Source organism: Chrysochloris asiatica, unplaced genomic scaffold (assembly GCF_000296735.1).
Source record: "Chrysochloris asiatica unplaced genomic scaffold, ChrAsi1.0 scaffold00187, whole genome shotgun sequence".
Lineage (NCBI taxonomy): Eukaryota > Metazoa > Chordata > Mammalia > Afrosoricida > Chrysochloridae > Chrysochloris > Chrysochloris asiatica.
In genome coordinates, this window is record NW_006408705.1 from 3426661 (window position 1) to 3439193 (window position 12533).

Consider the following 12533-nt stretch of genomic DNA (forward strand, 5'->3'; position numbering starts at 1 on the left):
ATGTTTATAGTATTATCTTCTTTCAGATAGTTGTAAGAGGGTATAAAATTATTTGTTAGCAGTGTTAATAGGATTGGGTAGAAGTGCAGTGAGAAGCTCCATCACCAACACAGAATACCAGACTGAGCAGGCTCAGGGGATGGTCCCAGAACTCTGAACCACATATACAGGAATATTTAGAAAGTTGAAAGGCTTACAGCCAGTGGAATTTGTAACAGAAATAAGAAATCCAGTCCTTTCTAATTCAAGATGCTCAGCTGCTCCCTGAGCGGTCATCTTGGGCGAGACCAAACGGGGAGAAGGATCAGAGCAGCCACAATGCCTGACAGAACTGTGGAGATAAAGGTGTGGCCTTTTTTTTTTTTGTATCTGTTCATTGGCCTCCACTGTCTGCACACCTCCATTCTGGTGACTAGAGGGAATTCCTGAGAGAGTGGACACCCCACCTCCATCCCCAGAGGGTTCTACTACACATACACACAGATCTTCTCAAAATTTAAAGTGAGTTTCCACTTAAAGCCAAATGGCAGCGCAAAATGGCCACAGCCAGCCCTGAATTGTTTATCAATAGAAAAAAGGCCTGAACGGGGGTTGTGGAGCAGTACAGGCAAACTAAAAAGGAAATAGGCCAAAAATTAAATCCTGAGTTATGTCGTAACAACCAACAGTGGCGTCTTGAAATTTCTCAGGAAGGAGAGTGAAAAGAGAAGCCCATCTCCTGATCACATCTACCTGGAAGCAATCAGAAAGCATAAAAAATACCAAAGCACACACCCATCTAAGTATTAAAGGCCACAGCTAACTACTGAATATGCCCAAAAAACAGAAACAGATGACCATATCAGCACATGTCCAGAAACAAGATAAAGTGACTGAGACAAATGAGCTAGAGGTACACCTACAATCCATACTGGAAGATGGTCAGGCTTTGTTACTAATGAGGCTAAAAATTGAACTGTAAGACATAAAGTATTTGCAGATAGAAGAAAAGGACATGAAGGATCACGTGCATAGAGGATGCGTAGTTTTGTAAACGCAAAATTACAACAGTTTCAGTCTAATGCTTAAAAATGGCAAATCAGATTTTTGTTTCAGGAAAATATTTAGCAACTAAAACAAATGGGATAGGCTAATAAAGAAATAATGCAAATTGAAAGCATGACTTAGGGAGACATCAAACCACAAAGTTATCAGTTCAAACCTATCAGCTGTTCCTCACTGAGTCAGAACCAACTCGATGGCACTTAACAACAATAACACCACATATAATCATTAATTTTTAACAAACTCAATTTAGCCCAGATATAAAAACTTACATTTTATACTTGAACAGACACTGGACCTCACAACTCTCTGCCTAGTAGAGATCGTTAGTCCCATTTTATAGATAAAGAAACCATTTCCCCCCCTCACATTCTCAACTTTATTCACCATCCTTAGTAGGAGCTCTTTTGTATGGTGCAACCCAGGGTGTGAAGAGATCAAGACCGTTAAGGCTGGACTTGATTGTCAGTAAAGAATGAGCAGACACGCGGGCGACCACAAAACAAGGAAGTCAGGGGTCATGCAGCTGAAGTGTCAGAACTGAGATCCAGACCCATTAACAGAATGACTTGAAAGTCAAAATGTCTTATACAGGTAGTTCTGGCTTATAATGTTTTTAAGTTACTATGAACCATACTTGCAAGCATCAATTTTTGTTATCATTAGTAATATGTACTTCATATAATACTGCAGCATCTAATTTGCTGATATTATCATTGTCAAATGCTCACTAACAGATGTTAAAAGATAAAATTTATAAAGATACTGAAATAAAAGGCAATGAAAACAAAAAAGAGGTATTTGACTTACATCAGAACTGACTTACAAAGGAGTAATCAGAATAAAACATTGGTGTAAATTGGGGACTATCTTGTATACCATATCACTAGAGATTAATGTGGGACATGGTCATTACTCAATTTTTTTCAAATATGAACAGAAAGGAAAGAAGATGAAGGGGCAGGGGTGGAGAGAGACTAAAAATTCTTTTGGTCCTAAAGTCTGTAATTAAATTAATCAAATCAGACAATATAAATGTGTCTTACACAATTGTGCCAAGTACCTTAGCCAGCTTCTCAGGGATAAGTTCTTCCTTTGGACCTCCGATTTCCTCATCATCATCATCTTTCTTTTTTTTCTGGTTTCTCTGTTGCTTTTCTTTTTCTGCATTCTTTTTCTCCTCTTCTATCTGGGCTTTCTTTTGAGCTCTTCTCTGTTTATTACGTAGCTTCTTTAGTTCTTTGTCAGACATATTTGCTGTAGGCATTAAGTGTTAAATTATAGGCAGATTAATCTTAATTAGTAATGATCAATTATTACTAATATTTATTATTTCCATACAAATTCCCATAAAAATACTGCACAGGCTTCTGTGTACCTAGTTTTCAATGGATCCATACTAAAGAACAAAGTAACCTACTCAAAATATTTTCTGAACCAGGTAAGGTATATACGTAAAACACATCCAGGGTAAACCATATATTTTCTTCCAGCAATATTAAATTGCAATTTCATAAATTTAATATGCTGTTTTTTATCTCCATGGCTTTGGACTTAGTTTTCCCTTAACTATGCTTTCTTTAAGCTTACCTCTCTATACTGTCACTATGCCTTAATTTTACTTATCAAAAATACTTTTATATACCGCCTATATTTTTTAAATTGTGAGCTCCATATTAGAAGACACTTTCTTTCTCTGACTTACCTCTATATTAGGCCTTCAGCCCTCATCAAAGAACTGCTAAGTGGTATCCAGTTGGACTTGGGAACAAATATGAACCAGCAACTCTTATGGGTCTCTGGTTCTATTCTCAACCTCTTTCCATTTTCAAATAAGAATGCCTACATTGGTTGCCCTGTGCCTATTCTATGATGGGCATATGATTGGTAAAAAACTCATCTCACCTAGCTCACAAGACCTTATAGGAAAATGCATACTTTTAGCAACGCACTTAAGAAACTACACTCAGCACCTGCATCAGTGTCATCATTAAGATCCTAGACTTTGAGCCAAAGTTGTAATGAGATAAGGCTTTGGGTGGGGAGTGAATACATTTTGCATGTGGAAATACCAGCTTTTTCAGTTATCTGAAAGTATAATGTTCCAATGAAACCTTCTGCAAGTTAAAATGGCATAAACTACCATTTATTTACATGGGAAACAGTTTTGAGTGTTTCCAGACCCCCAAATCATATCAAGTAACACATAAAACCTACATAGTATAGTGATGATGAGTGTAGTTCACAAAGAAGAGGTTTGGCAACTTAACTCTCATGCTGAGGATGTGAACTGCCTTTTAACCAACTGTTTGCTGACAAATGTTTGTTTAGCTATTTGCCTTTTTTTGTAAAAGTGAAAATACCTTCTGATTGTTTTTGATAACTGTCAGTAGGTACCAAAGTAGGTTTTTTGTAAAAGCGAAGTGGTATAAAGCGAATTTTCAGAAAGTAGAGAATATCTACAGTGTAAATAGGAGTGTTGGTGTGGGGCTTAGAATAAGCACAGGTTGAACTACAAGATTGGTGGTTCAAACCCAACAGCTGCTCCTCAGAAATCTTATACAGGATCACTATGAGTCGGGATCAATTCGATGGCACTTTGTAACAACTAGGGCCAGAAAACAGTTTACAATATGCCCACAAATTCTTCAATTCTCCTACCAGAATGGCTATACCAGATGACTCACTTGTAACCAATTAGAATGTAGACGTAATAATGAAAAATAAATAAATAAAGGCATTATGGTTTCTTCTGTGTTTTCTCAAATGTATTACCATCAAGTCAACTCCAACTCATAAGAACCCTGTAAGACAAAGTAGAACTAGCTCATAGGGGTACAAAGGCTGTAAACCTTTAAAGAAGCAGAGTGCCACATCTTTCAGTAGGTTCAATTTGTGACCTTCTGGTTGGCTGAAGGATGTATTAACCAACACACAAGTAGGATTGCTTCTTTAATGTACAATCCTATGGAAAGATTCATTTACGCGAAACTAACAACCACAAATATGAGTCACCTGAGAAATAAATGAATCTTCCAGCCCTAGTATACAGCCTTTAGAAGCAAGAAAAATAAGTTCTAATACATGCTATATGCTACAACTGACTGAATTTGAAATCATTATATGCACAGTGAAATAAGTCAGATATATAAGGCATATGCTACATGGTTATATAAAATATCTAGAATAAGAAATTGCAAAGAGATCACTGTTTATTAGTGATTCCAAAGAATGGATGAAAGGAGGAAATGGAAGGAAGAACTATTAATTTATGGATATGGGTTTTTATTGAGCTTAATAAAGTCTGGAATTGGTTAGTGATAATGGTTGCATGGTAAAAGCAATTAATGTCACTAATATGTAAATGGTTAGATTTGCAAAGTTGAACCATATATTCTATTATAATAAGAAAAAAATGAGTCAAAGGACATAGGTCATTTTTATTGTCCTAACTACTTAGTTTAATGAAACCCGGCTTTCAATATTCACATAATTTTACTAATTAGTAGCTAACTATAATTAGTATAAAAAAAGGAAACTAGATCTGTTAAGAGTCAATAAAAATTACTGCAAGACAAATTCTTCCTATTAGTGAACAACCTACAGATAAACCAGACATTAAGTGTAGAACTTCTCATGAAATTCAAACTTGTGACACACAATAATATATTTAAAAAATTCTTACCTATTCAAATAATACCTAAGTAAACACTATTTTTCTTTTGTTGCTTAGAAAAATTCACAATGATCATCATTTTCTAACCATGTACAGCAACTTCTCAAGAGGCAATTAATAAAAAGCTTAGGATAAGCTATTTTACACCAAAACATAAAACATGCCTGTATGTATCAGAGTAAACAATCACATATCTTGAAATATTATACCTGTATCAGCTTCATGTTCTTTATTCTCATCTGTAAGAGGGTTGTCATGAAGCTTCAAATAGATCTCTATAGCAATTCTTGCTGCCTTGAAGTAAAATGGATGTTGTCGAAGTACATCTTCTAGTTTTAATAAGTCCACATAAGATCTAAGGGTAATCTTCCTCATACAGTATGTATGAAAGTCAAACTGGTCATCAGTGATTTCTATAAAATGCTAACAAAAGTATCTTTTTTTAAAAATTAAGGTAATTTAAGTTATAGCAATGTAATATTATAAAAATCAAAGCCTTAGAATTACTCATTTTCTTACATACGTTCCATGCCAAATAACCAAGTAAGATTGGCTACTACCTAGCATAGGATATGGTATAAAGCAGACACTGAATTGTTTGTTGCATTATTATTTCTTAATCATACTTACACAAAGCTTTTAAGACAAATTAAACAATTGCAGTAATGTAGATTGATACATTATGCCCCATACCCAAAGGATTGTCAATATGCTGAATTGGTAATTTTTGAAATACACATACAATCACTATGCAATGTACAGCTGGGCATGAAGGAAAGAAATAAATTAACAAGCAAGTTAAGGAACTAGCAATTTTCACATTTCTACTAAGCTCTGGTTTTCTCTACTTACGTGCAAACACAAAATTATATGAGCTATCTTTTACTTGGTATCATCAGCCAAAACAAGGCCAGGGGCACAATGTGGAATTGCTCCTATGTATGTTCAGGCTGAATCTGAAGCTGAAGAAAATTAAAACAAGTACAGGAGAGCCAAAATATGACCTTGAACACATCCCACCTGAATTTAGAGACCATCTTAGGAACTGATGATGCATTAGCCACTAATGATTGAAGACCAGAAAACTCATAGGACATCAAAACATCATACAGGTAGAAACAAAACGTCATTAAAAAGACAAGAAAGAAGGAAGAGACCAAAGTGGATGTCAGAAGAGACTCTGAAACTTGCTTTCCAGCGCAGAGATGCTAGAGTGAATGGAAAACATCAGGAAGTCAAAGAGCTCAACAGAAAATTTCAGGTGGCAGTTTGAAAAGACAAAGTCAACTATTACAAAGAAATCCGCAAAGACCAGGCGTTAGAAACCAAAAGGGAAAAACATACTTAGCATTTCTCAAGCTGAAAGAATGGAAGAAAAAAATCAACCCTCAACTTGCAATTTTGAAGGGCAAAATACTGAATGATGCAGAAAACATCAAAAGAAGATAGTAGGTATAAAGAGTGTGAAAAAAGAAACAGTAAATGTTCAACCACTTCAAGACATAGCATTTGATTAAGTATCAATTATAATGAAGGAATAAGCCCAAGTTGCTCTGACGGTACTAAAGTAAAACAAGGCTACAGGAATGGATAGAATACAAACTGAAATCTTTCAACAAACTGATGCAGTACTGGAAGTACCCATTCTTCTATGCCAAGAAATTTGGAAGACAGCTACCTGGCCAAAGAAATGGAAGAGATCCATATTTGTGCCCATTCCCAAAAGAGGTGACCTAACAAAATGTGGAAATCATTGAACAATATCATTAATACTACATGCAAATAAAATTTTGCTGAAGATAATTTAAAAATGGCTGCAAGGATGCATTGAGAGAGAACTGCCAGAAACTAAAACAGAGCATGTGGAACAACTTGGCAGATTTACTGCTGACATCAGATGGATCTTGGCTAAAAACAGAAGATGCTAGAAATATGTTTACTTATGCTTTATTGTCTATGCAAAAGCTTTTGACTGTGGGTCCTAACAAGCTATGGGCAACACTGAGAATAATGAGTTTTCCAGAAGACTTGATTGTGCTCACAAGGAACCTGAACACAGAAGCACCAAGAAGCAGTCATTTGAAAAGAACAAGGAGACACTAAATGGTTTAAATCAGGAAACATGTACGCTGGTGCTGTATTCTTTCACTATATTTATTCAATATGTATGCTGAGCAATTAATCTGAGAAGCTGGATTATATGAAGACGAGCATGGCATCAGGAATGGAGGAAAACTCATTAACAACCTGTGATATACCTTGTTTGCTGAAAACAAATAGGACTTAAAATACTTACTGATGAAGATCAAACAACATAGCCTTCATTATGGACTATATATCATTGCAGAGAAAACAGAAATCCTCACACTGAATAAATTAATAACATCATGATAAATGGAAAAATGATTTAAGTTGCCAAAGACTTCATTGTTTGGATCCACTATCTATCTGCACTCATGGAAGCTGTGTTCAAGAAATCAAATGACATACAGCACTAGGCAAATCTGCAGCACAAGATATGTTTAAAGTCTTCAAGAGCAAAAATGTCAGTTTGAGGACTAAGCTCTGCCTGATCCAAGCTATAGTATTTTCAATTTTCTGATATGCATGTCACCGTTTGACAATCAATAAGGAAGACAGTAGAAGAATTAATGAAATTGAGTTACGGTGCTTGAAGAGAATATTAAAATACCATGAACTTCCTAAGGAACAACAGGTCTGCCTTGGAAGAGCAACAGCCAGAATGCTCCCTGAAGGTACGGAAGGAAAGACTTCGTCTCTCATACTTTGGACATATTATCAAGAGATACCAGGTCCTTGAGAAGAGTATCATGCTAGGTAGAGTGGCGAGTCAGAGACAAAGAGGACTCCTCCCAATGAGATGTACTGGCAGAATGGCAGCAACAATGGGCTCAAGTATAACACCAAAGGTGGGGCTGATGAAGGACCCAGCAGGCAGTATTTCATTCAGTAGAAACTGACTTAATGGCACTTAACAACAACAAATGTTTAACTGTGAAAAAACATTTTTAAATTTCTTGAAAGGATACACGGCACCAGTAATCAACAAACAGGCTCTCAAAATTACATAATGAGCTTTGTACTGAAGACACACACAGCACCAATTTAGTAGGTTCAAAAATCATTAAAATCATAACCAAGTTACAAAATTTCCATGAAGTTTTCAAAATAAATCCTCGAAGATCTAATACACAAGTCTAAGTGTGATAAAAATACAGTCTATAATACTTTCATTTTTAAAACTGAAAAAGATTTTTAAATTGACTTTTAAAATAACCTACTCTGAATCAGGAATCCCTGAATACTAGAAATTGTTAAGTCCTAGAAAGGTTGTTAGTTCAAACCCATCCAGATGTGCTTCAACAGCCAGTGATTTGCTTCCAAAATGTCATAGCCTTAAAGACCTTATGGAGTGCAGTTCTGCACTAAACATATGGATGGAGTTACCATAAATCAGAATGGTCTCAATAGCAACTAACAACATAAAAACTTTGAATTAAAAGAGGATAGAAAAAAACTATAGGATTTGCCTAAAACCTTTAATGAGACAGCAGGAAAAAAAAAAAAAAAGAAACTTAGACATATAAGGTACTTACTCTCTCAATCTCATGACATTTCTTAAGTGCTTCACCAAATTTATTCATTGCTTTATAAGCCTGGGCACACTCTGTTTGGAACCACATACACTGCATTTCATTTAAATTCTCTACTGCTGATGTTCCTTCCTATATGAAAATTACATTTATTAAAGACCATTTCTTACCAAATACACTATTATATTGTATAATAGGTAAAGATTTACAGAGCAAATCAGTTTTCCATTCAACAATTCACACACAGCTTATTTCATGTCATTGATTGCAGTTCTTAAATTCGTAAAACATTTCTGTCAAAATCATTTTGTATTTTTAAAAGACAATGTGAAAGGAAAAAGGAACAGTTAATATGGGGAGGATATTGAAATCATAATTCTAAGCACAGAAACAAGTATGTACTTCTGCAAAGGATTAAACTGAAGGCCTACAAAGTTGGGGTAAGAATTAACCAAGAAAAGTAATACTAAAAAAAATGTGTCAGATGTTCAATAAATTAGCTCCTTTACCCCTAAAAAAAAGTCATCTAAACATACATAAAACTAAACCAATGTTTTAAAATCCATTGGTATAACTACCTAAAAGTAAACCACTGTTTCATACTAATATTGATTACAGTTTGTTCCAAAATGGTGATATAATTAAAGTCCTGCACCACCTGAAATTTAAATAGCACAAATAAATATGAATCGGCTCATGTTTTTTATTCATATACAAGAAAACTAGCAATACAAACCCTTGTAAACTTTGAGCACATTTCTTCAGCTTCTTTAATTAAATTGGCTTTTAGCATGTATTTTGCACACTTGGAGTTGATAAATCTGTCTGCTGTGTCCAAGGCCTGAGCCTCATCCATCCACCTTGCAGCTTCTTTAATATTCCCAGCATGCTGATAGGGTACAAAAGTAAAATAAACTGCTAAGTATAACTGTGTTATCAGAATGCTGTGTTACCTGCTAATCAATTACCAAAAAACAGGTGAGAGGAAAATGTTCTTAAAATGCTAAACAATGTAAACACATACATTCTAACGTAATACTCATGTATGTTCTGATACTTGTCCATCCAGAATGCAGGTTCCCTGAAAATAAAGATTTAACCTTTTTTTCTACAGCTATATTTAGGAATCAGACTGTGAACCTGGAGGTCAGCAGTTCGAAACTACCAGATGTTGCATGGCAGAAAGATGAGGCTTTCTGCTCCCATAAAGATTTACAGCCTCGGAAACCCTGTACAGGGTCGCTATGAGTCAGAACCGACTCCACGGCACATAACAACGACAACATATTCCCTCTGCCTAGAACAGTGACGGGCACTCAAAAATAATTGTTGAATCAAAGAAAAAATGAACAAGATCTTCAAATTAGTCAGAACATAATTCAATGATAATATATATTTTTTGAAAAACCACAACTGGATGGCCAGCTTTTTATACCAGAGGAAAGAAGCATAGAAACATTACAGAATAGGATCACTAGTGGTTATGTCCTTATGCTCCTGATTCTCAGGCACCTAACTAACTAACCCTTCTGGTAAAACCAAACTGATAAGCACAACCAAGTTTTGAAAAGTGCATTTAAAAGATCGGTGGTGGTTGTGTGCCACCGTGTCATTTTCAACTCATGCAACTATGTATAAAGTTTCTGAGGCTATAAATCTTTATGAGAGCAGAAAGCCTCATCTTTTTCCAGTGGAGCAGGTGGCAGATTCAAACTGTTAACCTTGTGGTTAACAGCCCAGCACATAACCCACTACACTACCAGAGTTCCTATTTCATTACTTGGTTGATTAAATAAAATACTGATTCACAATTTCTCTCTGAAAAACTCTGATTAATAAATTATATTTTTATTAAGAGCCAATTTTATTTTAAGATGATACTAAAACACATAATTAGAGATTCTCAAGCTGTTCCCAGGAGCTAAGAAGGCAAAAGGTTATACATAAAATTCATTTTAAGAGTCTTCAGTGTCATTGTATTAACATTACCATATACTGATATATGTTCATGTTGCTGCCATTGAGTTGATTCCGACTTGTAACCCTGTATAGAATTTCCAAGGAGCAACTGGTAGGTTGGAATTGCTGAACTTGTGGTTCAACAAGCCAGTGCTGATTTCACTCAATGTTAATATAAACATGTATTTCATAGCAAATATAAGAAAGCTTCATAAAGTTTGTAGAAAAATGGAACTGACAGATAATGGAATTTTCCACAAATGTTTTGAAGCCCCTCATGCATTAGATTATGTCTCTGAAGAATGATATATAACATGATGATAGTCCAAAAGTATTACTACTAGATTTATAATTGCAGGGTTTAATCCAAACAAGATATGCTTAACAATGTTTCTGTGATCAGCAGATGTGTACAGAGAAGTTCTTTCAACAATACACTTTTTTTCATCTAGTTAGGGTGTCTAAAAAAAAAAAGGGGGGGGTGGTTCTGCATGCAAGTTCATGGCAGAGAAGTCAGCTTGGAAGGCTAGGGTGTCTTTTTGGGGGAAGATTCCATAAAGTAATCTTGACAGATTATCTCAAAAGACACGGGAGCATCACCTCAGCTTAAGAGGAAACTTTAGGAAACTGAAAATTGCATTGGTGGGAAAAAGGCCTGGAAAGTTGTGCTAAGGATTTTTTTCCCATCACAGCAGTGCACCTGCTCATTCTTTTGAGGACAGCAAGGGCTGTCCTAAGACAACAGCATTGGGAAACCTCATTCCATCTACCCTATGGCCTTGTTCTTGCTCCTTCAGACTGCTCTTTGTTCCCAAAGGAACAATTGGAGTCCTTCTAGGGTGTCAAAATTGCTCTTTTACCACAGTGTAAATCAAAGAGCACAGAATCCTTTAGGGAAGGGTTAGAGTGACAGTAACAATCTTTTTAGAAGTATACAGACCTAGATGGAGGCTATGTTGAGAAATAACAGCTTCACATTTTGATATTTCTGTTTAATAAAGGTTTCTATTATTGTTTTGTAGCAACACTTTTTGACTTATCCTTGTACATACACACACACACATATGTATGTATGTATGTATGTGGAGTCCTGGTGTGGTACTTGAACTGCAAAGTCATTTGAACTGCAAGGTCAGTGGTTCAATCTCACTAGCTGCTTCTTGGAAATGATATACAGAGTTGCTATGGGCCAGAATTGAGTCGACGGCACTTAACAACAATATATGTATGTATATGTAAATGAATGACCAAATAGCCATAGTCTAAAGTCTTAAACTGAGGATAAATATACTATACTTGATAGTCCATGTTTTTTGAATCATGAAATGTCATTTTTCTTATAACATTTGTTGTTGTTGTTAAGTACTGTAGAGTTGGTTCCGACTCATAGTGACCCTGTATAACATTTAGAATCTTTAAAATATAAACACATTTTTAAAGTCTCATTGACTTATTTTAAAAAGAGGGGAAGAAAGGGATTTTACCTTATAGATTTTAGCTTTCACAAGAAACAATTCTATCAATGTAGGTGTACTCTCAATAGCAGTATTGATGTACTCCAGAGCGATAGATGGCTGACCAATTTTGTCATAATGTTGTGCCAAATAGTACTGGACCCAAAGTAGTGTGGTTGGTGGTTCTTCCTTTCCATCATCTTAAAAAAGAACAGAAGACAAGGTTAGTCATCATGTATTTAAAAGAGTTCCCGAGTTCCCCACATCAAAATGGCCTCATCTTTTTTATTACGGTAAAATAGTTCATACCATGTAATCTATAAACCTGCCCCTAAGCCTATATAAGATCTCTGGAAAGGAGGGTTCTTATTTCTGTATCTTTACCATGCCAATGAACATGGACATAAATAAATATGGCAAATAATGAGATAAAATACATTATCTACAATGAAAGCCGAAAGGAGTTGGAAAGACAAACTCTACTAGAACTAGGAATGTATTCAACAAGATTTATGATTTGGGGGGAAATGGCAAGTAAAAAAGAATTTTTACCATTAATGAGATATTTTAAAAAGCACTGACTGCTCAAATGGGTATTAAACTATACATAAATGTACTTGTAAAGAAGTTATTTTGAATTTTGGTAATTATGTCTGATTATTATTATGTGTGAATATGATACACATAATTTTTCAGAATCAAAAATGATGCCAAAAATGAGATGACAAGAATGCTTATTTATTATGTATTTTAGTTCATGATGTAATATACTCATAAAAATATGTG

The 12533-nt window shown here is 35.1% G+C and overlaps 1 protein-coding gene across 2 annotated transcripts in view; it reads right to left on the bottom strand.

Moving 5' to 3' along the window:
• NAA15 (N(alpha)-acetyltransferase 15, NatA auxiliary subunit) overlaps positions 1-12533 on the bottom strand; it is a 115261-nt gene that overhangs the window by 19598 nt on the left and 83130 nt on the right. The window contains exons 11-15 of one of the 2 annotated variants that reach the window (XM_006872225.1): positions 11778-11947; positions 9071-9223; positions 8338-8466; positions 4930-5143; positions 2108-2301 (exon numbers count right to left, since the gene is read on the bottom strand). In XM_006872225.1, the coding sequence (XP_006872287.1) occupies positions 2108-2301; positions 4930-5143; positions 8338-8466; positions 9071-9223; positions 11778-11947 (860 nt within the window). Of the gene's footprint in view, positions 1-2107; positions 2302-4929; positions 5144-8337; positions 8467-9070; positions 9224-11777; positions 11948-12533 lie in introns of those variants that run through there. The other variant, XM_006872226.1, reaches the window with a different exon arrangement.